The 26,698-nt window shown below is 36.3% G+C and overlaps 7 protein-coding genes across 14 annotated transcripts; 4 read left to right on the forward strand and 3 right to left on the reverse strand.

Moving 5' to 3' along the window:
• Positions 1 to 22: 22 nt before the first annotated feature.
• Positions 23 to 887, forward strand: LOC104754736 (uncharacterized protein At1g05835). The gene is made up of 2 exons (XM_087494970.1): positions 23 to 368; positions 455 to 887. Exons 1-2 carry the CDS (start codon positions 308 to 310, stop codon positions 775 to 777), a joined length of 384 nt encoding a protein of 127 aa, XP_087351096.1. The 5' UTR covers positions 23 to 307; the 3' UTR covers positions 778 to 887.
• Positions 868 to 4,582, reverse strand: LOC104754735 (aspartic proteinase 39). 2 transcript variants are annotated; one of them, XM_010477000.2, is made up of 10 exons: positions 4,150 to 4,582; positions 3,889 to 4,018; positions 3,545 to 3,792; positions 2,569 to 2,796; positions 2,056 to 2,218; positions 1,903 to 1,976; positions 1,635 to 1,722; positions 1,445 to 1,520; positions 1,182 to 1,253; positions 868 to 1,081 (listed from the first exon to the last, which is right to left on the reverse strand). In XM_010477000.2, exons 1-10 carry the CDS (start codon positions 4,386 to 4,388, stop codon positions 939 to 941), a joined length of 1,461 nt encoding a protein of 486 aa, XP_010475302.1. In that variant the 5' UTR covers positions 4,389 to 4,582; the 3' UTR covers positions 868 to 938. The 2 variants fall into 2 exon arrangements, with proteins under 2 accessions (XP_010475302.1, XP_087351095.1); XM_087494969.1 differs by having other exon boundaries at positions 2,569 to 3,026; positions 3,120 to 3,792; positions 4,150 to 4,523.
• Positions 4,583 to 8,995: 4,413 nt separating this feature from the next.
• On the reverse strand, positions 8,996 to 11,383 carry LOC104754739 (chitinase-like protein 1). The gene is made up of 4 exons (XM_010477003.3): positions 11,060 to 11,383; positions 10,236 to 10,658; positions 9,829 to 9,988; positions 8,996 to 9,689 (listed from the first exon to the last, which is right to left on the reverse strand). Exons 2-4 carry the CDS (start codon positions 10,621 to 10,623, stop codon positions 9,272 to 9,274), a joined length of 966 nt encoding a protein of 321 aa, XP_010475305.1. The 5' UTR covers positions 10,624 to 10,658; positions 11,060 to 11,383; the 3' UTR covers positions 8,996 to 9,271.
• A 119-nt stretch (positions 11,384 to 11,502) lies between these two features.
• On the forward strand, positions 11,503 to 13,441 carry LOC104754740 (uncharacterized). 3 transcript variants are annotated; one of them, XM_010477004.3, is made up of 3 exons: positions 11,503 to 12,195; positions 12,554 to 12,868; positions 13,112 to 13,441. In XM_010477004.3, the coding sequence occupies exons 1-2, from the start codon at positions 11,606 to 11,608 to the stop codon at positions 12,816 to 12,818; spliced, it is 855 nt and encodes a 284-aa protein (XP_010475306.1). In that variant the 5' UTR covers positions 11,503 to 11,605; the 3' UTR covers positions 12,819 to 12,868; positions 13,112 to 13,441. The 3 variants fall into 3 exon arrangements, with proteins under 3 accessions (XP_010475306.1, XP_010475307.1, XP_087351098.1); XM_010477005.3 differs by having other exon boundaries at positions 11,508 to 12,195; positions 13,035 to 13,441; XM_087494972.1 differs by having other exon boundaries at positions 11,508 to 12,195; positions 13,058 to 13,441.
• A 68-nt stretch (positions 13,442 to 13,509) lies between these two features.
• On the reverse strand, positions 13,510 to 15,553 carry LOC104754741 (uncharacterized). 4 transcript variants are annotated; one of them, XR_762155.3, is made up of 5 exons: positions 14,695 to 15,553; positions 14,386 to 14,576; positions 14,122 to 14,174; positions 13,940 to 14,004; positions 13,510 to 13,852 (listed from the first exon to the last, which is right to left on the reverse strand). XR_762155.3 is itself a non-coding variant. In XM_010477006.3 (2 exons), the coding sequence occupies exons 1-2, from the start codon at positions 15,185 to 15,187 to the stop codon at positions 14,497 to 14,499; spliced, it is 573 nt and encodes a 190-aa protein (XP_010475308.1). In that variant the 5' UTR covers positions 15,188 to 15,306; the 3' UTR covers positions 14,256 to 14,496. The 4 variants fall into 4 exon arrangements, 1 of the variants encoding a protein (XP_010475308.1); XR_762156.3 differs by having other exon boundaries at positions 13,510 to 13,814; positions 14,695 to 15,364; XR_015586667.1 differs by having other exon boundaries at positions 13,510 to 14,004; positions 14,695 to 15,361.
• Positions 15,554 to 17,333: 1,780 nt separating this feature from the next.
• Positions 17,334 to 20,412, forward strand: LOC104754742 (putative E3 ubiquitin-protein ligase ARI12). 2 transcript variants are annotated; one of them, XM_010477007.2, is made up of 14 exons: positions 17,334 to 17,673; positions 17,758 to 17,857; positions 17,942 to 18,035; positions 18,127 to 18,323; positions 18,427 to 18,531; positions 18,621 to 18,670; positions 18,770 to 18,877; positions 18,966 to 19,035; positions 19,122 to 19,199; positions 19,287 to 19,331; positions 19,443 to 19,514; positions 19,604 to 19,703; positions 19,811 to 19,937; positions 20,052 to 20,412. In XM_010477007.2, the coding sequence occupies exons 1-14, from the start codon at positions 17,414 to 17,416 to the stop codon at positions 20,113 to 20,115; spliced, it is 1,470 nt and encodes a 489-aa protein (XP_010475309.1). In that variant the 5' UTR covers positions 17,334 to 17,413; the 3' UTR covers positions 20,116 to 20,412. The 2 variants fall into 2 exon arrangements, with proteins under 2 accessions (XP_010475309.1, XP_087351097.1); XM_087494971.1 differs by lacking the exon at positions 18,621 to 18,670 and having other exon boundaries at positions 17,351 to 17,673.
• Positions 20,413 to 21,280: 868 nt separating this feature from the next.
• LOC104754743 (putative E3 ubiquitin-protein ligase ARI5) lies at positions 21,281 to 26,316 on the forward strand. The gene is made up of 15 exons (XM_010477008.3): positions 21,281 to 21,890; positions 22,064 to 22,188; positions 22,435 to 22,540; positions 22,629 to 22,719; positions 23,018 to 23,190; positions 23,647 to 23,751; positions 23,838 to 23,926; positions 24,101 to 24,208; positions 24,365 to 24,455; positions 24,566 to 24,655; positions 24,742 to 24,789; positions 25,051 to 25,122; positions 25,207 to 25,300; positions 25,389 to 25,515; positions 25,771 to 26,316. The coding sequence occupies exons 1-15, from the start codon at positions 21,714 to 21,716 to the stop codon at positions 25,952 to 25,954; spliced, it is 1,680 nt and encodes a 559-aa protein (XP_010475310.1). The 5' UTR covers positions 21,281 to 21,713; the 3' UTR covers positions 25,955 to 26,316.
• Positions 26,317 to 26,698: the final 382 nt, after the last annotated feature.

Below are 26,698 nucleotides of genomic sequence, written 5' to 3' on the forward strand. Positions count from 1 at the left end.
CACTGTGATTAGATATTCAACAAGGGATCAATCTATGGAATCGTAAATAAGAGGAGCATAGTTTTCTTCAGTCTGACACACAACATGTGAAGGAAAAAAAAGTCGTTATCACTCCTTTAAGTACTTTGTTGTAGTGTAACTTTACTTGCACCTTTATTTGGTTCTCTGTGCATGTGACCATTATTGGTCGTATCCCTTGACTCATTCCCCCACACGCGCGCACACAAGCACGCGTGTGTCATTGTGTATGTGTATATACTCATGTTTGTAGTACAATGCTTCTGAAGCTCTGTGTAGTCGTGTCCAAATGTCAAAACCTCTCAAGTTTCTTCTTTGGTCATCTCTTGCTCTGTTGCTTCTTCAGATAGGTAACTTGAAAGCTTAAATACTTTTCATTGTAATTATTATCTGTAGATATGTGAATGGGGTTGCATGTATATGTATATGTGTATAGGTTCTGGGCTAAAATGTGAGAGCAAAAGCAGCGAACCAACGGTGAAGCAGACGCAGGTGAAGTGGAGACAAGGAATCAAGTTCAGAGTTGAGGTAATGAACAAATGTCCAATGTGCCCAGTCATTAACCTTCGTCTGAAATGTCAAGGATTTCCTCAGTCGCTTGTGGACCCCACACTCCTCCGTGTTCTCTCCTCTTCCACCGGAAACTGCGTAGTTAACGACGGCTTGCCCTTGAGTCCAATGCAAACTCTCTCTTTCAATTACTCCAACTCACACCAGTTTGCTCTGCGTCCTCTTTCATGGTCATTTCAGTGCGAGTAAACCAATAAAATAGTTTAAAATCAATAAAACAAGATCTGTTTGTTTGTTCATCAAATCTGCTGCTGGTTTTTCTTTGTATTATCATCTATATATTCAAACCATCTTTACCATTTGAGCAAAATGTTAGAATCTATGTACAAAAGATATACTATAAGGAGTCTCTAAAGAAGGAAAAGAGTCATAAGGAGAAGTAAGGAAATTAAAAGCAAAGAGGTATCTAAATGTAGTGCAGAAGAGATAAAATGTGAGCCTACTAAATGAACTGTTCCTGTTCCTTCATCCTTTACTTTTATGCTTGATGAGCCTGCCAAAGAGAGATGATAAATTGTTCAAATTCCAAATCTTTCCCAGTCACAATGAGACATGAATATTTATATTGTTTTCGAGCGATATATCGCACTTACAGTTGTATTCAGTCCATCCAATGAGCTGATTTTCGAGATCGTAGAGAACAAGCTTGTTTGAAAGCACCAAATCTGCAAAAGAGAAGGTAAGATACTGTGGGAATTGGATTGAATCACATGAGGCTTATATTCACTGAGAGCAACTGAGCAAGAGAACACAATGGGCATTTTTTCACAAACTGGATTGCAATTAAACTTCGTCACTTAGTCATGGTTTTGTATAATATGACTACAAACTAATAACTATGTATCCAACAAGTTACCTCCCAAAAGTGTCATGTTTCTCCTATCTCTGGATTGCATTGCGCTATTTTGCCAACCAATGCACCACATTCCTTCCTACAAAGTTTTGGTGTTGAGTTAGGGGTGAATAGCAAGATTGAGAGAAAAATCAGGCTGAAACATGAAGATTACAAGAGCGAAAAATCAACCAGAAACGCTGAATATGCTTACATAAGGGAACAGGTAGTCATGAGGATAAACCCTGAGGAAAACCGAGTTCTCGAAATGGAAAGTGACATTTGGAAACCCCTCATCAACTCTGCAGCAAAGGTAAATAAGGTTCCATAAGAAAACCATTGTGTGATACGTCAGACATCACAAGGAGCAGTTGCTTACATGCAAACCATCCACAATGATGTCCAAAGATATTCTTGGTAGATGCAAATTGAAAATTTTGCAGATGAATCATATAAATATATAATCAAGAAATATGACTAACCTTCCAGAGTACTGAAAGCATTTATAATCTTTATCCACTATGTGAACTTTCAGAGCAGGCTCCTGCGAGGTTATCTAACAAAAGAACAAGAATTATTAGAATAGACTCTGCAGTTTAAATTTCTTTAAGAACTGGAAATTTCTAGCAGTGTACCATCTTCACCAGTGGCTCATAGATTATCTCTGGAAGATAGGCCAAGGTCGTACCACTGTCAATTATTGCTCCTTTTCTATCTCCCGGTTGAAATAAATCAGCTGGAATATTAAGAAACTCCTGACCAACTTGAACTGCTGTCATATTGACATTGTAATGTGGTCTACAGTTCAAAACAATAATAGTCCGTTAACAAAAAAGAGAAAGAATATATTCATCATTTTAGAAGAAGCTTTAAAGTCAAGCACACTAATTCTATTTTCCTCCTCTATACAAGAACTGCAAGAAGGTTCACTCTACTATAAGTAAAGTAAAAAATTCCACGATCGTCCAATGTACTTGAAAGAGCATTGAAACTCTAAACCAGGTCTATAACAGAAATAACATGATCACTGCATCTACTGGTATCTCGTTGAGCTTCTACCCAAACAATATAGGCGATGATTGCATTTGAAGCATATGATTGCACAAGAAAAGGTAAAACAGTTTAAAGGGAAAACAATGTTGACATACTGATTGGGTACCAATGGTGTCATGTTTACTTTTGGTTGTACAACACGTCCGATAGCAAAAATACCACCTCCATTTCTTCCATCTAAGCAATGAGCAAATATCTTTTTCACTCTCCCTGATGAGGCCAGCTGGGAAATCATGGAGGAATTAGCTTTCCCAAATCCAAGTATTCCATCAAGTGCTTCTTCATTAGACGAGTCTAGATCTCCTGACTGCCTAGCTCCACACCTTCAAGATCATATAAAAACATTAAGAAATGGAAGAGGCAATGAGGAATGAAGGATTAAGCTTTCTTGTCATAGGAATGGTAAAACGTTGTAATGGACAACTAGTCTACTCATTTTACAGATCTCTGAGGGATTATAAAAATGACCCGCAATTCTCAGGCTCTTGAATGTTGCACAACAGTTAGAGGTTCAGCGTTAAGTCGGTTGAGTGAGGACCGCCAGAATACAAAACTAAAATATAAATATGGTATTTCTAAATTACAAAGTTTCCCAACGTGTAGATGCATATGAAATAAATGAAATGAGTTGTGCACGGAAATATACCTTAGCAAACTAATGAACTGCCACAATCAAAAGCACAATATCTTTCAGTATAAGCATATGGTCTGTTTCTGATATTCACTATATGGTGGAGAACTTATTCACATGTTACTTTCAAAATAAATAAATAAAAGCATAGATGCCAGAGTACACTTTAACCTATTTCAGAATCTCAAAAAAAAATTCTTTAAGCAATCAAGTTTTATCTGTTTGGCTTCAAGAATTGTTATCAATAAAGCTTTCTTAGAGCAGTTTCCATGTATTTCCTTCTGTTCATTTTAAAGAAATAAGACCGTGACCTCAAGCAAGGTGAAGTTGTGTTTTTTTGAGTGAGAATAGAAAGAAGATCTAACAAAGCTGCAAGTACCATGTTGCAGCAGTTTACTAGTTTAAAGATAGTAAAGCGAGATAAAATAAAAGTGAATTACCCAAATATGACACTCCCGTTAGCAGTTTTTGTCTTGAGATCACCAGCAACACTGTCATATTGCACAACATCTTTGACAAAATAACCAGCAGTAGAGCTACCATCTCCATATATCTCAAGATAAGGACAAGACATATTAGCTTTGCAGCCTGAGAGAGGACCACCACTTATCTGGTAGCAAAAATCATCATCACAAGAGACCAACTTCCCACTGTTTGATTCGTCTATGTTGTACAGCGTCAGCTCAATCTGTGAAAACAAAAGGCGCAACCATTGAGTTGGAGCAACGAAAGGAAACTGTAAATGAAAATACAAAAAAAAAAGACAAAAAAAAAAGAGGCTTACACCGAGAGAGCTTCGTGTAGGACATTGTCTGCACTGGATACAGTTAACCCACATGATATCACTGCCTGTGTCGACTTGAACATAATAGCTCTTTGCAGGTGTTCCAATTCCAATCTTTGCATAATAAAGCCTTTAAGAGAGAAACACAGAGAGATCATAATCTAAAAATTGCAACTTTAATTCCAAAAATTCCTAAAAAGAAAACAACAGTGATGAAGTAAGACTCCAAAGGAGGAGAAGTGGTGAATCTGAAACACTCACCCGGGGATATCAGGACGACCAGTTCCACCAAGGGGTAGATCGATTCCAGCGAGAATTGTGAGCTGGCGACGGTCATCGTGCTCCTTTAAGGCGCTCAGGGAACCTTGTAGCCTTGGATAACGATACTTAACATTGAACACTCCCGGATTACAAGACACGGACACGAGCGCAGTGAGAAACCAAATCACTAGCGTGAATCTTGCGCAGATTGGGAACAACGAGACGATTGATAAGGTCATCTTCCTTCTTAACCCTCACTCCCACTCCTTGCCTGATTTTAAATGGCGTCAGTCGTCTCGGCGGAGGAGTTGAGAGAAACCACCGGGCCGGCGACGACGACGAGGAAATTGAGAAATTTCAGAGTTTGTTTGTTTGTTTTTTTTGTTTGGTCAGTTCCTTCCAACTAATATTTTTTATTTATTTTTTATTTTCCAGCGTGTACTTTTTCTATTTCTTTTTTTATTTTCCCCCTCAAATTTTGTTAATTATTATTTTCAGGTGTTATACATTATCAATACAACTCAGAGACTGTATGTAGTATGTATATCTTGTTGGTCGTTTCAACTGTAACCAATTTTTTTATAAAAAAAAAAAGAAAAAAAAAAAAAATTTCATTACTTTTTAACACAATTTTGTTAATATCATAGAAATTTTTTCCATTATTCATGTCTTAATTATTCGAATGTGAATTAAGGATTGAGTTAGAAAATACGTGAAAACTACTAGCATGTTAAAGCCTCTTCTCTCATTCGTTGCTATTTTTACATGAGAGAATTGGTTCAATAAAAAGAACTAAGAGTCTAAATGTCTAATATCATACGCCAATAACTTTACATATCACCTTGGTCCTTCGTTCATGACTTTGTGTGTATATATTATATATAGCTTCAATTATTGAATACGAAGCAGACCAGCTCAATCCATTAGACTTATCCCTTCTTAGTTTAAGGTCCAAATAAGCAACACTTTTGTATTTGTAAACCACAAAGGTTAACTTTTCAGCAAAATGTATCAAAACAAAGCAACCATCACAAGCCAATTTGTATCCATTTAAACAGAGAAACAAACTGAATTTCATAAGACATAAAATAAAGAGCATTTATCCACAATGCTGATTTCATTTTTGCAGACTGATACTCTCAGATAAGCAAATACTAATAACCTTTTTGGAGAAGAACTTCAACAAGATTGCACGAAAATGTGCTCTTGCCACTGTTTTTAAGGGCCGTAAGACCAAAGCTACTAAGCCTATAACCGGTTGCATCCGAACTTGCTTCATCTCTCGTTGATTAAAGAAGTCTCTGTCCAAGCAAAATATCAATTAAACTAATCCACGAGAGATGAAGGACTTAAAAATTTCTGTATGAGCTAGATAGAATACCTGAGACTTTCCATCCTTGCGATGATGACTTCTCTCTTTCTTTCAACTTCAAGATCAAGCAACTCTTTGTAACTATTATACATAATGCTACTTTGTCTTCCTCTATTGTTCACCTAATCATTCAATACAAAAACATAAAGCAAAAAGAGTTGATGTTCACTCTTAGATCTCACGTAACTTTTTTAAAAAAGGTAAACCAATTCTAGTTCCTGAACAATCAGCTAATTCAATTGGAATCAATGTTCAGTTCAGTATGTCTAACTAAAAGCTTACAACATTTAAAAACAAACCAAAGCAGCCAATTCTAAATTAACGGGCTTAAGGCCCAATTTATTTAAGAAGTACGTAAATCTGCATACGAAATAAGAAAATCTGTTAGGAATTAGGATTTATATGTTCGTCCAATCTCTACTAAATCTACATGCGAAATAAGAAATACGTAAATCTGCAAATCCAAATCTAATCGTCTTTTATATGTTCGTAGAGAACAAAATATATAATATTTAAAATATATACTACTCATGTTTATTTATTTCTAGTTATTTTTAAATAGAAATGCAATAAACCATAATATACCAATAGTATAAAAAGAAATCTAATATTGTGGCAGTTTCGGAAATCACATAAGTAATAAAATCTGTGAAAACTTATCTTAAAAACTAGCTAAGATCGGTTAATTGTGAGGGTAAAGTGTATCATAGACTACATGGGCCAATAAGCAAATCCGGATCAATAATACAAGCTTCAATTTTTCGTAATAGCGTACTCAGCTATTGAATCCTTTTTATTGGGAAATTTTCAACATCCCACCACAAATAAACATATTGAGAATGGATCTTAAGATGACATGTATAGAAAACATTAAAAAATTGTATATAAGCACATCTTGTACAAGATTATAAAATAAAATCTTTTGAATATGTCAATTTTGTTATACCTTTTGATTGATTTACTATTAATTTTACTCTTAATTAGTTCAAGGTATTTGCAATTGTGAAACTGATGCAAAGTCCTAAGTGATAATTTATGGTTGAAAAATATATTAATTTCAGAGTTTTTTTTGTTCATCCCAACCTCCTATCTTGGGTCAAGTCCTTCATCGGACTTTGATCTTGTCTCTTCCATCCTACCTTTTTTTTTTTTTTAGATAATAATGCTTTAAGACATCTTTTTGTATAATTTCTGCTTAATCAAGACTTTGATGTTATTACTTTTGCGTCAATTAACATTTGCTTTTTTGTATAACATTAATTTGATTTGGTTTCGTTTTTTTGTTCAGTCTCTTCGCCCGATGTTTCGGAGCTTCGAATGATGAACCCGCCGCCCCAGCCCATGTGAACGACATCTGGAAGACCTTCGTCAAGGAGTGTTCCAACGGCATCCAATGGGTAATAGGAATTTTGATTGTCTTTGTTCCAGCGAAGTTTCTCAGCAGCCTTCTTGACGACGAATCCAAGCTTCTTTCCACTGCCGTTGCTTCTGCAGCCGTCTCCAACTTCTCGTGGTTCTTCATCTCCGCCATCCTCTTCTATGTCGCATTCCATCTCTTTTCGTTTCTACTACAACGCCCAGTTCTCATCTATGGGGTGCAGAGCTTGGGTTTAGCTTTAGGTTTTTCTGCGATCTACCTCATCCTATCCTACATTGGGTACGTTGAAGCTCTTTTATCTTGGGTCAAGGGACTTTGATCTGGTCTCCTGATCTTCTCCATCCTCTTTCTTTTATTTTTTTGTATAATCTCTGCTCTTTGATGTTATTACTTTTGAACTTTAGTTTTTTTGTCATCCTCTTTTTATACATGTCACGATCTTGTTAATGAGTAAATTTGACATCAAACTTTATATAATAAGATAATACTTGCATTTAAATTGCAAATATTTTCCTTATTAATTACATATATTGTCCTTATTAATTGCATATATTTTCCTATCTAAATAAGTAATTTAATAGATAACTTTCCTATTAGAATTAGTGATATAATAGATTACTTTTGATTTTATATACTTTCAACAATAGTAATGTTAAGCTTTTTTTGTTTGACATGTTGAATTCTGATTTCAATTACAGTATTAGATAATAAACGTACGTTACGACCATGCCATTGCATATATATTAACATCTTTTTTATATTATAATCAAGTAGCTAAAGAGAATAGTAGTATATTTTAAACCTACACTATAACTCACCTATATCGTTACCGTTTATATAGCTTTTTCGATCGACGATCACGCATATACAGTAGAATTTCTATAAATTAATACTCAGTAAATTAATAATTTCTATAAATTAATAAATTTCTCTAGGTCCAAATTGGGCTAGTGTAATTTTGGATACTATTCGATAATATAATAAAATAATAATTTTTTTGAAACTCCTTTGTAAATATATGATCCCATCAATAATATAAATTAATAATTATATAAAATTATCTAAATATATGTATATATCTACACATTAAGTTTTATTAGATTTCATTTTTAATATTTTTACTATATAAAAATCTTTGAGTGCTATCTTCAAAACATGATAATTACTATTTTCATTGTAATTGATTTTATAAAAATATTAGTTATAAAGATCATTAGTACCCATATATGATCATTTATAAATTACGTCATAAGTACTGTTTTTAAACATCTATGTATAATAATGACGTTTTGTTAAATACCCCGGCTGTAGAGGGTTTTTAAGGTTTGACATAAGTTCGATATATCAAATCAAAGGGAGATATGACCGAATTTTCGACATCAAAACTGTGATATGTTACACTTTATGAAATCTGTTTTTTTTTTTAATTTGATTTTAAACAATTTATGACATTTTTTGGCAAGAAAAACAATAATATATATAAATGGCGTTTTTTTGTATTCAAATCAAAGAGAGATTGTCAATAAGTTATATTTCTTTTTTTAATTCATTTTTAATGTGACTTCCCGAGAAAATATTTCAAATAAATCTCCTATAATTTAATTAATGGGTTTTCTAAACTGTTGTGGAAAGAAATATACAAATCAAAGGTATCATATTATATAATTAAGCGTTTATACCTCTCCGAGTTGATATAATTCCATTACATTACCTTAATTTTGTTGATATAATGGATTTTATTTACATTATTCATGTCTTATATTCCAATGTGAGCTAAGATCATGTGCGTTGGACATATCTGAATGGGCTTCTCATTAACTAAATAATAATAAATAATTTGTAAAGGAGGAGAGAAGGTAAAGAACGAAATGAGAATCTATTAAAAACTTTTCTGGACAGGTGCCAAATTGTTATTGGCTAAAATTTTTCTATAATTTAATCTTTAAATAAATAATCATATTCTATTAAAATAACTAAAATAGTATATTTTGAGAGACTTTTTGTAGTAGTCTCTGCCGATGCTCTAACGTCTGTGTTACAAATGCGGTGAAAGCTCAAAACCATGTGAACAAATGTTACTGGAGTAATAAACAGAGTAGAGAAACAAAACATCATCATTAGTTCATTCTCAAACCACATTTATGTTCCCTTACTTTTCTCTATTTTACACACATTCTGCAAATACAATAATTAAATAATATGGTTTTTACATACAGAAAAATATATAAAATTTTGTTTGCATAAGTTCTAATAAGGGTTGAAAGGGACAAAATTAAAACACACTTCTTTTTTTTACCACAAGCAATTTTCACTTATTACATAACATTCATCCAGTGAGGCAAGAGAGAGACTTGATTGATAACAATGACGTCTTACGAAGAGGAAGAGGTAGGTACAGTCGAAGGGTTGAATGGTTTCTGCTCAGCGCAACTGAGCTCCTCGTTTGGCCCTGCGTCTTCTCTTCCAATACCCAAGAGGTCGAGGAAGTACAAGTAGTGTGAGACTATGTTGTTCATTGGGTCGATGTCACCTTGACCACATGTGTACTCTCCATACAAGACATTCATGGTGCTGCCAAAAGTCGGGCCACGTTTGGACAAGGTATCGTTCTTTGTTGGTTTCCAGTTTCCGACGAGGATGTCGTGAGCCGAGGGCTGGTTTTTCTTGATCGGTGTCATCCATCTCCAGATTGCAGCTTGGAAGGCAAGTGTCGCGTTCTGCTCAATGTACTCAGGGTGGTTCAAGAGATCAGCTTTCAGGGCTTCCCCAGCTGCTCCGTAGTTGAAGTTCCTTCATTCATCAAATAAACACAGATTATATATACCTTAGCATCAGATGATCCTTGAAAATTTGAGTATGTAAGAATGCAATTAGTATGGTTTGGAAGTTTTCATCTAGAGCTTCAAAGTAGAAGAGAGAATTTGTGTACCAGTAGATGGGTAAGGCACCACGTCCGTAGTATTCAGCTCCAGGGCTGCAAGGGTACTTGAATTTCCAGGACTCGTCACAGTATGATTGCATTGGGCTCATTTCCCTGTTATAGCACAGACCCCAAGCTAAAGGCCCTCCTGTTGCAACTCCGTAGCCACCTATAAAAGACATACACAGAAACACTCATCATGCTGATGCAAAACTTCTTACAACATAGAAACCAGTAACAGCGACCTAGGGGATATCCCATTTTCACAACTCCATATGTCAAGTGTGATCAAATTAATAAGATGGAAAAAAAGCTATGAAAGCTTAGCTAAAAGTATACATTCTAACTACTCATACCAGCTTCACAAAATGGTTCAGTATTGGAAAGTTAAAAGAATCAAAAAGAAGAAAACTTACAGGACGTTTTGCTAGCGACATGACCAAGAAAGGCAGCCATTTCTTTCTGACCCATGAGCTTTCCTCCGGTGGTACCAAACCCAAGAGGCTCAAAGAGGGCAGCAGCAGTAATGAAGGACTGGTAGTCCCAGAAACCAACAGCATGAGCAACGGGAGTGTTTCTTTTGGAAAAGAGTTGCTCAAACTGATAAACCTGAAAGTAATCTGAAATGGTCTGGTTACAGCAGTATTCAGACCACCAGACGCACTCCCATCCCTGCGTGCACACCTTTTTACCCCTAATTTTCTTCACTTTAATGGTTTTGTCTTCTCCATTTGCAACCAAGGCCAGGAATGACACAGCCAGCAGAACCAGAATCACAATGGAACCACTCCGGATTGTCACCATAGCTTACTACTATGGAGCAAATACCAACTACAAAGCTGAAAAAACATCAACAAAATAACAAATTTAGAAACATGAATTTTCACTTCCTAATAAACCAATCATTAGTGGCAAAACAGTTGAAAAATTACATACAATACAGAGTTCTAAGTTAAACAAGAAGATCTTGCTAAAATCTAGATATCAAATCCAACAAGTCAAAAGCTGATATAGAAGAATCAACAAAGGAAGAACTAAATTCAGCAACAAAACCAATAATATGAAGTTCTCTAATCAAAAACACAAGAAAGACCCAATAATAGCTGTTAGATTGAACGATAGCATACCCAAATTGGAGACAATGATGTATATATAAGATAAATAAAAATCTAACTATAATTTGTTGTGAAGACTTCAAAAAAGTGAATGCAGATCAGAGATTAACCAAGAACTTGCTTACCCTTCAATGTGGATCAGCAGATCCAGAGAGAGAGAGATGGAGAAAACTGGCTGTGATGATGATTCAACCGACAAAAACTAAACTCTTTTGCTTCGTTGCTGAGAAAATAAGAGATTCTCGGGAAATTGAGAGAAACACTAAAACTAAAGCGGGTGACGGATCAGCAGTCTCTATCAACCGTTCGATCACAGAAGAATCAACGGTAGATATCGCGTTTGGTGTGAAGTATGTGTCGGTTTGAGAAGACAGGCTGGTTCTTGTTGTGGGCCCTACTTTACTGAAGTGGAGCCTTCCACCGACAGCCGCGCACACCAGCTGACCTTTAGCTAAACCAACCCGGTTTAATTCGATTTTAATTCTTCTCGATTTATGTTATTATGGCCCAATGGGCTTTTTAGTTAGGCTTCTCTTAAACTGTATATCCCAATAAAAACAACAAATCGAGACAAAATTTGCCGCAGTTTTCCTCTCTCTTCTCTCCTTCTCTCTCCTCACGCCACACTTTTCTCATTCTCTCTCTCGTTCGTTGTTCTGCAACAGTTAACAATGGCGTCAGCTTCGAAGCAGAACCCTTCTTCTTCAAAACCCCCAAAGCATCCATCTCCCGTCACTGCCTCAATTCCCTCTAAATCCGGTTTACCAGAAGAATCCCAATCTCGAAACCCTAATAATAACCCGTCGTCGAGTTCACCGATTTCGATGGCGGTGGAGGATCAGATCCTGGGACGTTCCACTCACCTCACCCGCCCGGAGCTTCTCCGACGCAGATCGCACAATTTAAAGCAGCTAGCTAGATGCTATAGAGACCATTACTGGGCTCTAATGGAGGATCTCAAGGCGCAGCATAGATATTACAGCTGGAACTATGGTGTTAGTCCTTTCAAAGATGAGAATCATCAGCAAAACAAGAGACGTAAGGTAGAAGGAGGAGGAAACACTGGGGATGAAATTGAAGGTAGCGGAGACAATGATAATAACAACAACAGCAACGATGGCGGCGTTAAAAGTGGTAACTGTGTGGCTTGTGGTAGTGGTTGCAAATCCAAGGCCATGGCACTCACTAATTACTGTCAGCTTCATATTCTCATGGATAAAAAACAGAAGCTTTACACGTCTTGTACTTACGTCAACAAAAGGTTCCTTCACGATCTCTTTGCTTGTTTGTGGTTGTTTCTAATTAGGGAACAATAGGTGCTTCAATGAATGCTATTATGGTTTTTGAGACTGGTTTTGTTTGGTGGTGAGGAATTGAAACTATCTTGCATTGTTTCTTGTTTGCATTATTATATCTTCCTGAAGTTCTTACTGTGATGGTTGTAGCTGTTATGGTAAATTTGGTGGTATTAAAACATGGAGCAGATGTCAGATGTTATGTTCTTTGTTATTTCCTGATTGGAAAGGGCTTAAATTTTAGCATTCTTAAGTGCAACTAGCATGTGATGATTATGTAGTCAGCTCTATTCTAACTCTGTGTGGTTATATTGTTCATTGTAGAGCTCAGTCAAAAGCAATAACTTGTCCAAAACCAACACTTGCATCGACTGTTCCTGCCCTGTGTAACGTGCACTTCCAGAAAGCACAAAAGGATGTTGCTCGTGCTTTGAAGGATGCTGGTCATAATGTTTCTTCAGCAAGCAGGCCTCCCCCGAAACTCCATGACATAGTAGCCGCATTTGTGCATCATATTCAAGCAAAAAGAAAAGATCCACGAAAAGAGGCCAAATTGAAAAGCTTAGTGAAAGAAGAAATTACAAGCTAAAATCAAACAGACAGGAAGCTGTTTGTTTCCACGATTGTGCAAAAAGGAAGGTAAGATACCTGGACTTCTATATGTGAAAAAAAGACTGGTTTTCATTGGAATGTGCTTTATATTTCTTCTGGTTTTTGTCTATATTGTTTTGAAGAATGTGGATTAGCTAGACTTGAACCCAATATTTTTATTAAGCATTGAAGCAACCACGTTTATAACATATAGGTTTGTAATCTCTATTCAAGCAGTTTATGTACCTCCATACCATTTGACCGACCTTGCTCCTGCAATGACATTGACAGATTGAGCTGTGAGCGGCTTTACAAGGTTACAATTTACAAGGAGCTTCATTCAAGCGGGTAGCAACATTGACTCAGTGGTTTAGTTTAGCCATCTAGATAGAGGATATCTTTGGATATCATCAGGTGCCAGTATCTAGGTCTATAGTAGAATTCACAAGTCCTAACAGTGTGTTCCTGTGACGAACTTGTTTCAGACATAGATATAGCAGTTGACACTCGATGTTTTTGGGCTACTGGTAGCTTTCATGGCTATGTGAAAAACGATGTCTTTTGTGTGGTTTCTGCTACGACCTTTCGCTGCTACTCAATCTAAATCGATTTGTTTTTGCAGTGTTCTTTGAGATTAACGCTTGATTAATTGCAAAACCCCTTTGTGTCCGATTTTTGTGAGCAAGGCGTTCTTGAAAGGATTTGTAATTGCGCAAATATATAACACTTGTATAAGTAACATTTTTAGAGCAACTGGTACAAAATACTTCTACATGCCACGACTTAAATGTTCAGAATTGTATTAATTAGGCGGCTATGTAATTTGAAAAGCTTAGTCCTCTCAGACTCTTGCTTGTTGAGTAGAAGTCGGTAACATGTGTTAAATCTGCATAATATCTCCAATCTATCTTCTTATTTTGTCCTCCCATTGTATTCTTCATAAATTTTTACGGAGCACCGCCAAATTAGGCAAATTAGCCAGAAGAGTGTAAAGCTTCAACACACATTCATAAAAAATGGAACGAGTCAAGACTGTCAGAAGACAGCAGTAATGTCAGTACTCAGTACCTTCATAAAGAAGAGGGTTACAGATCTAGCTACCAAGTTAAGACTAGTTACCTCAGCAAGTAGAGGTCCACATAACAAGTTAGTGACAGCTCTCGTTAAAGACAAGTCTCTTACCACTGCATGAGGACAACAAATCTAGCTTTCATATATCTTACAAGCTTTACAAGAAGCTTCATGACGAGGATAATCATATTGCATCACACTAAGGTAATAGGCACAGTTAGATTAGTTACCTCGCAGAAACATAACCAGTCAAAGTTAGGCGAAGGCTCTCACTAGCCAATTACTGCATAAGGAGAAGAATCCAGCAATCAAGAAGTCAGATGTTAGTTAAGCTGTAGACGATGATGACACCAACAGAGGGAAATTAGAAAGAATTTGATACTTTTTATTCATGAATACCACCTTTTATTTTCCGTTCATAAATCATTAGACTACTATACATACATATGGAATTAAAGTCAAAATCATTGTCGGTGTTGGGTTAAATTTCAGACCTTCGAATTCTGAGATCTCTCCTCCTTTAGCTAACAATGGCTGACAAAATATAGTTCAGGTAAGAACATCTTCACACACCCAAGAATTTTTCTGATTCGGGATTCATTTCTTCAGCTGCACAATTGAACAGTACATGCAACGGCTTGTGCCCAGTATTTGAGCCTTGCTTTCACATCATCCGGATTATCACCTAAAACCACAACAACAACAAAATTGAAAACCAATCCGACTTTGAAACAAGAAGGAGACTATTCCAATTCCTCATAACACTAAAGCACTAAGCACAGATCAAGGATGATATATTATACCAGGGCTAGAGATCTTCCAATTGGCAATCGGAGCAGGGGAGGTGACCGGTGGAGGCGACGGAGAATCATCCGCGGGTGAGCGATGCTTATCGTCTAAGAACTTTTGGCTCATGGAATAGCAAAGCTCTAAAGCAGGCAAAGTGTTACAGAGCTCAGGGATCTCGTCGTAGCTGAAACCAAAACCTAGATCTAAACAACCTTTGAGATCTTCGAGATCGTCATCCGTCAAACTCTTGGATCTCGTCAGATCTTCTTTTTGATCATCGTCCGTGGAAACAGAAGAAGAAGAAGCACTAGTCTCGACGTAACCTTCGAGCAACACCTGGCTCTTCTTCCTCTCCAGCTTCTTCACACTACCTTCGCCGGAGACTCTCGATCTGCGGCTAGAGATCTCTAACCATGCTTCATTGATCCCAGATTCATCGGCGGCGGATTCGAAGGTATTGTCTGAGTATAGCCATGGATATGATGATTTGCAGCGAACAGAATCCATCACTCTCACTCTTCCTTCTTCTTCTCTCACTCAGTCTTCTTCTTCTTCTCTCAGTTTCTCTCAGATTTCTTATACAGTAGTATGTGTGAACGGGAGAAAAACGTATGAGTCGATTTGTTTACTTATAATAGCCGCGGATGTATGATGATTGATAGTGATGATGACGATGATGATGGTGATGGGTGACATCTTCTCTCGCGTGACTAATTAATGGTCTTTTTAAACATATGTGGGCCTCGATAATTAGAGTGTAATTGGTAATAATGAATATTAAATATTAATTAAACGACTAAATGGTAAATAGTAGTATAATTTTATCTTTTGTAATACATACGTGCCACTCTAATTTATGATGAAGATGTATATGTTATTAATGTGGAGATAAGAAGATATATACAAGCATAACTGTCATCATCTATGATACAGTAGATGATAATAACTAATAAGCCTTTTTGTGGACGTGAGAAAACACTGTCATTGTAACACACAGTTGGTGTTCTTGCTGCTGGGGGAGAACGAACGTGGCGAACGACGAGTGGAGAGATATGGTAATTGGAAAAGGTGAAAACGGGCTAACGAACCCCGACGTTACGTTGGGCCTGTTCTTTTCCCAGTCGCGCGACCAGCGATGGCGACAAGAAAAATACACTGTTACGACGGGAAACAACAATTCCAGCAACTCACCTAAAACTGACGCACCGGTGAACACTGTTGATTAAACAGACGCTAAATTTTTCAGCGACCGTAGAACTCCTGTTTTTCTGTCGCAGCGACTCTATTTTCCATGCTTTTACTGTTACGGTTGAGAACAGAAACATCTTGACCTTCTATTTTTCTTGTCGCTGTCGCTAAACTAGCGACTAAGAAACGAACACGTTCGTTGTCTCTCGCTCCAATAAGTGGGCGGAGAAATTTACAACGTCACAATCCATTATTGTTGAGCTATCTTCTCTCTCTCAATTATTATATATGGTCACCATGAAAGCCTTCGCCGATTGGATATAGAAACCAAACGACCCATTTTTTCTACATTTAATTTCCTTTTTTCCATGCATATTTTTATGATTTACAACTGCAATCTTTTTTTTTGTATATCATTTGCAAAATGAATAATATTATAGCATTTTTCTTTTCTCATGTTTATGTTCAAAGCTCATTTTCATTAATCGTATATTTTAGGAATCACCGTAATTATTTATTTCAATGGAGTCAGTCACCATTTGGTTAAGGTTCTTTCTAAAAAGCGAATTATTGATTTTTGCACTCGTGGTGCGAGGCTGCGAGCCACCACGGGAACACTCGTGGGAACCCACATGATCTAACGCTTTCCGCTTTTTAGCCCTATAGGCTTGAGCCCCTAAAAAGTTACACACGTCACTTTTGCGACAACTAACAAATACTATAAAATAAAATAAAATCATAAAGACACAACACACTATAAACAAATAGTCAAATACTACTAATTATGACTTTTACAAACAATAGGTGGGGATTATGTTATAATCAACATGGAGAGAGACCAGTAGCCCTTAGTCCGACGATCTACTACTCCATTTGATTTTTCTACCCCGTTTAGTCGTAGATTCCGTGATGCGTAATGGATGCTGATCTGTCCAACGACTCAGCTTGAGAGTTGAAAATGTTGGAGTTGACGTCAACTTACTATATATTGTCATACGAACTCAAATTGGTTTTTATTTTTTAATTTTTAATTGATACCTTAGTTTCCTTGATTTTTCCTTTTCTTTTCTTTCATCCCCTCTTCGTATACTCACTGCAGGGAGACTCTTTCTTTCTTAGAAGGAAATTAATGGAAAACTTACAAAATTCTCAATTGCATATGTGGTCAAAATAGTGTATATGTGTATGACTTTTCCAACATTTAATAGTTGTACATATTGGGTTCTTCTCACATAATTTAGATTAAAATCCAAATTAGTCGTCTTACAAATTATAAATATAGAATCTTCGTAGTTATAATATAGTAATAAATAATTTAAAAGCGGTGGGAATTTCATTTGAATGTAACTAAAAAGACATCATCAGAATCTAACAGACAGGGGATTAAAAGATGGCTTGTCACAAAAGCAAAAGGGAAATTGCTAACACTTTTCTCACATCTATAATAGTATATAAAAACGTCACAGACATGGTCCTCTAGTTGAATTTTATAACAAGGTCAAAACGTCGTGAATACTTTTCTTCTCTCGTTGTGTATTCTCTCGAATGGGTAAATATTCCGTGGTCAAAAGTCTGGGTGAGCTCGAAATCCGATCCGAGACGGAGGCAGGTGATTCGTACGTCGACGCAGCTTTAGAAGATAATGGTCAGACGACCGAAGAAACATCATCAGTCCAACGTCGTTATGCAACTGTTCTGTCAGAGGAAGATATTCAAGAGCTTATGAAAATTGATATTCAGAATGTTTCAGAGTTTACTTCCCTCTCCAAAGCTGAATCCACACTTGTGCTTTCTCACTGGAACTGGTAAAAAGCTATAAATTCGTCCTAAATATTTGCTCTAAGATTTGTTTTATCTTATTCTCTGTTTCTTTCATTTGATGTACTTAGGGATGTTATTGATATTTGCGAACAATGGTCTGTTGATGCCCAAAGGATTAGAGAAACCGTCGGCTTATTGGGACTTGATACACCTTCTGACGACGATGAAGTAATTAATAATCTTTGAATTCAAATGTTTCTATTATTTCTACTTACAGTAGTTATCTAAAGATCTCCCTTTATGTTGGTATAGTTTGTTTTCGGAGTCTGCGGCCATTCACCACCCCCACATGAGAACTTTGCATCGGCCTCTTGTGGCCATCGTATATGCACTCTCTGCTGGACAAGTATGCATAAATACCTCTGTTCAAATCTATTTTTTTTTTCTTATTCCTAATTAACCACCTGATTTGTATAGATATGACATGTAATTTATAGGCCATATCAACCAAATCATCAATGAAAATCTACCTGCTGAATGGAATCTTAGGCTGAAATGTCCTGTTCCTGTTGGTCTCCACGCTTCTTGTACTGCTTCTGTTGGTCAAGATATGATCGAGAGATTTGCTTCCGAGAAAGACAAGTCCAAGTACAATCAACAGCTCCTTAGATCTTACGTTGACAGCAACAAAATGGTAATAAAGAAAACAACCTTAGATAGATCATAGAGATCAATATGAACTAAATGCATGTGCTTCTTATAAAGGTTTTATTTATCTTTTTGTTTTTGGTAATTAGATGAAATGGCATTTTATCCGGGGGTCTAGTTATGCGATTGATTTTGGTCCTGATTCTGAAAATTCCAGTGTCTCCTGTCTCCGTTTGCTTAGATTCTGTTGGAATGTGAGTTTTTTTTTGTTTTTGTTTTTACCTTTAATCAGTTTGTTTTTAGTATCAAGTTTCTATGACTGTATACTGAATCTAAGCTTCAGTGCAAGGAGGACGCTCACAGTCCTCTGGACTGTACAACTGCTGCAAATTGGTTAGCAAATACACGTTTCTGTGATAATGAAAAAGCGGAAGATTCGGTCTACTTCCTATTTCTGAAACGGTTTAGTCTTGTTTGGATTTATGACTTTAGGATACAAGAAATTACGGTGCCTTGTCCCAAGTGTCAGCTACGGATCCAAAGAAATCAAGATAATTCTCTGAAGATGAAATGCTTACCCTGTAACTATGAGTTCTGTTGGTAATACACTTAATTCTTCTATATTAATTCGTGTCTTGTGGTTAATTATTGTGAATTCTAATATGAAATTTCTTTCATGAAATTGCAGGTACAGCAATGTCGACTGGATTGAACATGGGGAAGACGATTTATACATTTGTGACTTCTATGCTGTCTCGGTACTTTAAGAGAGTCATGGTTTTGTGTGCTGATAACTAATATAGTTCTTATTGATCTTTCATATACCATTTCTGATGTTTTGTAGAGTGATCAAAGTGGAGAAATGGCAGAATTTGATAGTAGATACAAAGATTGTTATGAAAATTGGAAGAGTAATGAATCGGTATATATGCATTTATTTATCAACTTCAAATCCATTATTCAGTTATCAAAAATATATGCACTGATTTCTTTTGAGTTGTTTGGGCAGTTGATGGTAAAAGCAGAAGCAAACTTGCAGAATCTAGACACTCTTGTAAGAGACTAAAGAGAGTTCTATGCTGTCTAATTATTGTTCTGTTTTTATCTCTGTAGATTAAAGTTGAATCAAGTGTTACTTTTTAAAAATTCTTTTTTTTTTTTGCAGATTGAGAATCTAAGTAACACACAGTTACCAACCAAACCGCAGCTTAAGTTCATCCTAGAAGCCGGGCTTCAGGTTAGCAAAAGTAACACTAGTGCGAGAAATCTATGAATCATGAATGTTTTGGTCTCCGACATAACTTTGGTGATGCATACATGTTACAGATAATAGAATGTACAAGGTTCCTCAAATGGACTTATGTTTATGGATATTACCTTGGAGAGGATGAGGTCGGGAAGCAAAATTTACTGAAGCAAATGCAAGGTCTGTACGTAATTTCCGTGTGCATATATCATATATGCATATTGATCAGTTTCGGTTTCTTTTTGAAACTGATACATTATAAGCTAATAACTTACTTTGTCGCTCAGTGGACGTGAAGTCTATTCTGGGCAAGCTCGATGAATGTGTAAAGACTGACCTTCTGTCGTTACTTGACGCGGAGGGACCATCAGAGAGTTTCCATCTCTTCCGCATCAAGTTAACTCAACTAACGAGGTTTTACTCAATTTCTCTGCCCTCGTTGTGTTTTTTTTTTCTTGTATTTTAAGCAAGATCCAACAGTTAAACCCTAAAACTCGGTTCACTGTTTTTTTTTTTGCTTCGTAACAGCACAGCGCGAGCACACTGCGAGAATCTGGTAGGAGTCATAGAGAATGGCTTAGCTACTGACTAGTGTTTGTCTCTGCTTCAGAAAGGAAGCTAGTGGTTCGGGCCATATTCATGACGACTAATCGAGGCTAATTTGTTGATTTCCAGTTTATTTACACATATATTTGGAATTTGCAGTTCAGGCTGGAATTTTGGATTTTTTTTTTTTTCTTTTTTTTCTTAAAGAGATTGTTGTTTTCGTATGTATATAATATGTATATATATCAACTTGCTTGTATATATTTCTTATGTTTAAAATAACTGTTGTTAAAAAAAGTTGAATTCACTGAATATAATAAAAACATTGGGTGTGAGTCAAAAAGGTAACACCATTTTATCATTGAAAGATTAATTAAGGTTTGACTACCGCTAAAACTGGTTCGGCAATGTCAACACAAAGTTGAGGGATTATTTTTGTAGTAAAACAGAACAGGTGTAAGACAATTAGCCAAAATGAGTTTGGAGATCTTGAGGATGAAACTTTGTTTTTATCCCATCAAGTAACCTGCAATAAGTTTATCAATTTCATAATTGTCAATGGCCAGTTTTTATACACACACATGGACATAGAAGTTTTTTGATAGTTACATCCAACTTCTTCTATGTAGGGAGGGGGAGGGACCAACACACCCTTTGATGAACACAGCTCAAAGCCGACCACAGATTGCAACCCATATTAAATACTCAAAACTCATAAAAAGTCTTCATAATTTACTAGTCAATAACTTTAACTGATTTCTACACGAACGCAATTACGGTTCAGTTTTGGCTTCATAAACACCTCAACGATTTCAAATCTTATTTGCTTGTTTTGATGAAGTTTCGTTTTCACAAGTTGTATAGACAACAATTGAAGTTATTAATGACCTTCATTATCTTGCATAACAACATTGATCTTTTCCCTAGATTTACATTTTAACTTGTAAAGATTTTTTTCCTTTACATTACTAATAGATTATAGACCTATAGTAATAGATAAATGTAATGTAATGTAAAGAAAAAAATCTTTACAAGTTAAAATGTAAAGACGTGGAATGACCTCACAAAAGAAAATGTCAATGTTTTATATTTGTGGTAAAAAAAGAGAAAAAAGGGACAATTCTTTTTTTTTTGTAAAGAATCAATTTCATAAGTATTACAGTATATAGACTTTTATTTTGATAAAAACAGAAAAAAATATGACTAATTATGTTTAAACAAAAAAATTACTAATAGAAATTTAACTTATTGTCCCTTCGGGGACATCCGATAAAAAGAAATTTAACTTATTATTATTATTTTTTTTTCTTGTGGTTGTTGAGTACTAAAAAGGCAAAGTAAAAAAAAAAAACAACTAAAGCCAATAGTGGTAGAAGTCCATATAATCTCATCCTTTAGACTCCGATTTCTGAAATCGCGAACCCAGCGAAGCGATCCGGAATCGAGCTCGACCAATTTCTCGATCAGACTCTCTCAGATTACTTTTCCCGTGCTGCGATTCTCTCTCTTCCTATAAAGCAGCAACCTTTTTTTATTTTTATTTTGTGTTATTGGAAGAAACCCCAAACCCTACTTTGGTCTAGCGAGAAAAAAAAAAAAAAAAGGAAGAAGAGAGAGGGTTTGAGGAGGAGGGCGGCTGATCATATGGATTCAGAAGACGATATGCTCGATGCCCACGATATGTATTCTGGTGATGATGATTATTACAGCGGCGGGACCGATGATGACATCAACGATAGTGGTGATGATGTTGATGATTACAACGGCTTATTCGAGGAATCCGTTGACGATTCCGCCATGGTCGCCTCGGTTCGCTCTCAGGTTGGTTCCACCTTCTTCCTTACTTATCTTTGTGTGAACTTTGCAAGTTTTTTTTTTTCCTTTTTGTTTAGGAAGATTGGTGTTCTTTGTTAAGCAATTGATGATTGTTAAAGTTTGGATTTTTTTTTGTGACCATTGACTTAGTGTTGTCGTAATGATGTTATGATATCCAGATAAATTATGCTGTTCTCAAGGAAGGAGATATTCGCAGACAACAGAATGATGATATTGGACAAGTTTCCTTGGTCCTCTCTTTAAGCTATGTTGAAGCGAGCATTTTGCTTCTTCACTATCACTGGTAAATTCCCTTGACATATATACTCTGTGTGTGCTTTTGTTATAAATCTTGCTGTTTCCTGTGTGTTTTTGATTAATATACGATATTTTTTACCCTCGAATTGTTTCAAAACGACCTCTCTTCCATGGAATTCTTTTGATCTGCTTCATTAAATGGACTATATAGGTTCTTTGTGAACATATATTGATATCCAAACTAGTGGGTTTTCTCTAGTTTCCTAATGCTCTGAGTAATGTGTCATTTTAGGATTGTTAGTAAAGTTCATGATGAATGGTTTGCGGACGAGGAGAGAGTTCGGAGAACTGTTGGCATATTAGACGGACCTGTTGTTCCAACACCTAATTCCAGAGAAGTAATTCCTTTAATTTTCAACTCAGAATTGTTTTCTGTAAATATCGCTTGGTAAATCATGTTTCACTGACGCATGATTGGATCTTTAGCTTACATGTGGAATCTGCTTCGAGTCCTACCCTCTTGAGGAGATTGTATCAGTTTCTTGTGGTCATCCTTTCTGCGCTACATGTTGGACGGGTACGTTTTTTTTAAAGTTCTTTTTATCTCCCTTGTCTAAAGATGCTTACATCTCTAGCTTCTTCAGATACAGGGACTGTTGAATTTTTGTTTTTTTGGATTTATCTGAGTTTATATCTAGTTAGCATTTCGGTTACATAGTTTCAAATATATCTGCCTATGAATTTAACTGTTAAGCTTTAGTTTCTGTCATGCCTGGAATGCGTGGATTTAAGTTGTATATACTGTTTTTTTTTTTTTTTCTGCTAAAACATCTCTTTTTCTGATACATTCCGTTTTGTACTGTGCACTTTTATAGGTTATATAAGCACAACCATCAATGATGGGCCAGGATGTTTGTTGCTAAAATGTCCGGACCCTTCTTGCCCTGCTGCTATTGGTCAAGATATGATCGATAAATTGGCTTCTAAGGAAGACAAGGAGAAGTATTATAGATACTTTCTTCGATCTTATGTTGAAGACAACAGAAAGGTAAGGCTTCCAAGATAACATATATCAGACTGCGTTTCATTACGTAAGGAGCAGAGAGTACTTGATGCTCTTGCGAGTTCTCTCTATCTGTCTATGAAGTCATTGTTTATCTTCGTGCCTTTACTATGATGCTTTAATTGACTTCAGTTTATAGGAAGCTTTTACTTCTCACTGCCGTGAAGTGGCTATTACAATTGTAAATAAAGCTACCTATTTAATATATACTAGTACTGATAGAAGATCTTCTCTGCTCCCAGATTTACCTAATTTTTCCTATTCTTAATCTTGTATGGAATGGCTTCCAGTTTTTTTATTGAATCAGATCACAGTTATCCCAACTTATTTCAATGCATTTGCTTTGAGCAAAAACTATAGTACTTTGTCATTTATATTTGTGTGTATGATATGGCGCTTGTCTAGTTTTAATGTTGCTCTTATTTGTTCTTTCTGCTTCAGATGAAGTGGTGTCCTGCCCCAGGATGTGAGCATGCAATTGATTTTTCTGCCGGGTCTGGAAGTTATGATGTTTTGTGCTTTTGTTCGCATAGCTTTTGCTGGAATGTAAGTACTTGGAGTCAAAGCCCTCTTAATCTTCCTTCTTTTGATTATATAGTCATTTTGGAACTCTGATAAATCTGCAATTCCAGTGCACTGAAGAGGCTCACCGTCCTGTGGATTGTGGCACAGTTGCAAAATGGATACTGAAGAACAGCGCTGAATCTGAAAATATGAATTGGTATACGCTCCTTTTATTCATATTCATGCTCCCTCATCTTCTGGTTATTACTACCATATACCTCGCTGAAGAAATATTTTTGGAAACCACTGTAGCTATGACATTTTTCATGCATTTTCCAATTCATTTTACATTTTTACTACTTGCTAATCTTATTTTGCCTCGTCGTCCCAGGATACTTGCCAATTCAAAGCCTTGTCCAAAGTGTAAGCGGCCAATTGAAAAGAATCATGGCTGTATGCACATGACATGCACACCGCCTTGTAAATATGAGTTTTGTTGGTAATGCTTTGTCCCCATCTCTGAAGTCGTCTTAGTTTGGTTGTTACTCTTTCTCTGCAATGTTGGACTGCAAACTTGTTACTGTCATCTTAGGATTTAATCTTGTGATAGAAATGAAAGAGGTGCTAATGAGTATATCTTTGTTTGAATCTTTAGGCTTTGCCTTAACACATGGACAGAGCACGGGGAAAGAACTGGTGGTTTTTATGCCTGCAACCGGTATGAGGCGGCTAAGCAAGAAGGATTGGTAAGACCTCGTACTTATTTGATCATCTGTGGTGGGTTTTTCTGCAATCATTTGAGCTGATGGTTGTCAGTATTGTTTTGTTGATATCTATTAAAATTTTCCTGTTTTAGTATGATGAGGCTGAGAAGAGGCGAGAAATGGCAAAAAATTCCCTAGAGAGGTACACTCATTACTATGAACGCTGGGCAAGCAATCAACAGGTATGCTCAATTTCTATTTGATTTCTTATGTCATTTGTATCTTTTCCATAATATATATATATTTACTATTTCGAGTGATTTGACAGTCGAGGCAAAAAGCTATGGGGGATCTGCAGAAAATGCAATCAGAGAAGGTAAGAATTACGAATCTTATTTTCAATTTTATACTTTTACCTTCTTGATCTTTTATCTACCGAATGATAGTTAATTCTTCTTTAGCTATTCCCATTGCTTTTATTTGTAACACCAAATTGTATCCAAACTAAGTAGAGACTGCATTGTTGTTACTTTGTGTGTTTTGATTTGCATCTCTGGTGCTTAGATAGGATATTGAGCGTAATGTTTTTGGCAGTTTCTCACATGCTGATGTCAAACTTTTCTCATCTTTCTGCTAGCTTGGGAAGCTTAGTGACATACAGTGCACACCAGAATCTCAGCTCAAGTTTATTCCAGAAGCGTGGCTCCAGGTAAACAGCTAAAATTTTCAGAGAAATAAGATTTATCTACAACATCTCGCTGAATGTTCCCTCATATAAGTTATACTTTTGCAGATCATTGAATGCAGACGGGTACTGAAGTGGACGTATGCATATGGATACTATCTATCAGATAATTCTAAGAAGCAATTTTTTGAGTATTTGCAAGGTCAGAACTCTCATCTGTAGATTTTCTGGAACAGTAAGTTGTGTCAGTGAACCCTTGAAGTTGAAGTTTCTCTTGTTGATCTGATCAGGGGAGGCTGAGTCAGGTTTGGAGAAGCTCCACCAATGCGTAGAGAAGGAATTAGAGGTGTTTCAAAATGCAGAGGGCCCTACAAATGAGTTCAATCAATTCCGGTCAAAATTAACTGGTCTAACCAGGTAATGATCTTGTTTACATCTATCCGGCTGTTTAGTACAGAACAAGAGAAGACATCAGCTTTTCAGACAGATCAATATAGAATCCGTGAAGACTTTAAAATGAGTCTATATAGTCGTTAGGTTTTGCTATATTCAGATCGACTGTTGCATCTATAGTCAGATTATGTTGTAGAAATGTAGGTTTAGCTGAACTAGTTGAGACTTTGAACAACCATATGGAATGCTAACCCCAATGGCTTCTATCTGTATGAACAGCATAACGAAAACCTACTTTGAAAATCTGGTGAAAGCTCTGGAGAATGGTCTTGCTGATGTGGATGCACAAGCTGCTAGCAGCAAATCAACAAACTCTAAATCTTCTAGCAAGACAAAAGGCGGTGGAAAAGGTAAAGGAAGCTCCAAAAATGGCGGGTCCAGCAGAAACCCAGATGACAACTGAGATCTCCCAGGTTTCAGTTACGTCACGCAGTCTCGCGCTTGTGTGATGCCACCTCACTAAGGTCTAGATTTCTGGGAAGATTTGAGGTTTGCAATACTTTTGAGTAGACTCTTCTTGAGGTTCTTGAGGATGAAGGCTGTTAAGGGACAAGCACGCACAAGTGAATTGTCTCTCTCTGAATTAAGGGTTCATGATAGTTTTTACTTGCCTTAAATATTGTATAGTATAAAAGAACTCTGCACATTGTTACTTTGGCTTTCGCCTTTTGCCCTGCTAGTGCAATGACTGCAAACCAAACTGAAGTCTCTTGTCTGAAAAAATTCTCGAGGTGAAGTGCAAATGGTACCTCCTTTGTGTTGTTACTTGTTAATCCTTCTCACCTACTATAATATTTACATTAATTGCTTGTAATATTGAATCCAGAACACCTCAAAAAGGTTAAAAATCTGTTTAAGTTTTTTGGGGTTAATTTTCTGTAACAACCATTGAGTAATATTTACAGACTACAATAGTAAGTACTGGTGAACACTGAGGTCAAGGTGAGTTTTACAATGGAATGTTATCTTGGTCACAGTATGATGAGAATAGCAGTAATACAGTCGTATGGTCAATACATTGTCATAAGAAAGCGAAATTTGGCTCTTTTACAAAATGCTGGCATGTCAGCCTGACATAGGTCAATGCACCCACTACAGAGGTCAAAGAGAAACCTCAATGCACCCACTACAGAGGTCAAAGAGAAAC

The sequence above is a fragment of the Camelina sativa genome, chromosome 17 (assembly GCF_030686135.1).
Source record: "Camelina sativa cultivar CO46 ecotype springtype chromosome 17, ASM3068613v1".
Classification (NCBI taxonomy): Eukaryota; Viridiplantae; Streptophyta; class Magnoliopsida; order Brassicales; family Brassicaceae; genus Camelina; species Camelina sativa.

What these genes read in the sequence shown, in the direction of transcription:
- LOC104754736 (XM_087494970.1), top strand. Translation starts at nt 308, where the DNA reads ATGTCAAAACCTCTCAAGTTTCTTCTTTGGTCATCTCTTGCTCTGTTG. An exon ending in TCTGTTGCTTCTTCAGATAG is followed by an intron (nt 369 to 454) that starts GTAACTTGAAAG and finishes ATATGTGTATAG; the next exon opens with GTTCTGGGCTAAAATGTGAG.
- LOC104754741 (XM_010477006.3), bottom strand. Translation starts at nt 15,187, where the DNA reads ATGGATTCTGTTCGCTGCAAATCATCATATCCATGGCTATACTCAGAC. An exon ending in TTGGAAGATCTCTAGCCCTG is followed by an intron (nt 14,577 to 14,694) that starts GTATAATATATC and finishes TTGTGGTTTTAG; the next exon opens with GTGATAATCCGGATGATGTG.
- LOC104754740 (XM_010477004.3), top strand. Translation starts at nt 11,606, where the DNA reads ATGGCGTCAGCTTCGAAGCAGAACCCTTCTTCTTCAAAACCCCCAAAG. An exon ending in TGTACTTACGTCAACAAAAG is followed by an intron (nt 12,196 to 12,553) that starts GTTCCTTCACGA and finishes TGTTCATTGTAG; the next exon opens with AGCTCAGTCAAAAGCAATAA.
- LOC104754742 (XM_010477007.2), top strand. Translation starts at nt 17,414, where the DNA reads ATGGGTAAATATTCCGTGGTCAAAAGTCTGGGTGAGCTCGAAATCCGA. An exon ending in GTGACTTCTATGCTGTCTCG is followed by an intron (nt 19,036 to 19,121) that starts GTACTTTAAGAG and finishes GATGTTTTGTAG; the next exon opens with AGTGATCAAAGTGGAGAAAT. An exon ending in TGCAGAATCTAGACACTCTT is followed by an intron (nt 19,332 to 19,442) that starts GTAAGAGACTAA and finishes TTTTTTTTGCAG; the next exon opens with ATTGAGAATCTAAGTAACAC.
- LOC104754735 (XM_010477000.2), bottom strand. Translation starts at nt 4,388, where the DNA reads ATGACCTTATCAATCGTCTCGTTGTTCCCAATCTGCGCAAGATTCACG. An exon ending in GGTCGTCCTGATATCCCCGG is followed by an intron (nt 4,019 to 4,149) that starts GTGAGTGTTTCA and finishes TCTCTCTTAAAG; the next exon opens with GCTTTATTATGCAAAGATTG. An exon ending in ATGACTACCTGTTCCCTTAT is followed by an intron (nt 1,521 to 1,634) that starts GTAAGCATATTC and finishes AAAACTTTGTAG; the next exon opens with GAAGGAATGTGGTGCATTGG.
- LOC104754739 (XM_010477003.3), bottom strand. Translation starts at nt 10,623, where the DNA reads ATGGTGACAATCCGGAGTGGTTCCATTGTGATTCTGGTTCTGCTGGCT. An exon ending in TGTCGCTAGCAAAACGTCCT is followed by an intron (nt 9,989 to 10,235) that starts GTAAGTTTTCTT and finishes TGTCTTTTATAG; the next exon opens with GTGGCTACGGAGTTGCAACA. An exon ending in GGTGCCTTACCCATCTACTG is followed by an intron (nt 9,690 to 9,828) that starts GTACACAAATTC and finishes TGATGAATGAAG; the next exon opens with GAACTTCAACTACGGAGCAG.
- LOC104754743 (XM_010477008.3), top strand. Translation starts at nt 21,714, where the DNA reads ATGGATTCAGAAGACGATATGCTCGATGCCCACGATATGTATTCTGGT. An exon ending in TGTAAATATGAGTTTTGTTG is followed by an intron (nt 24,209 to 24,364) that starts GTAATGCTTTGT and finishes TTGAATCTTTAG; the next exon opens with GCTTTGCCTTAACACATGGA. An exon ending in TTCCAGAAGCGTGGCTCCAG is followed by an intron (nt 25,123 to 25,206) that starts GTAAACAGCTAA and finishes ATACTTTTGCAG; the next exon opens with ATCATTGAATGCAGACGGGT.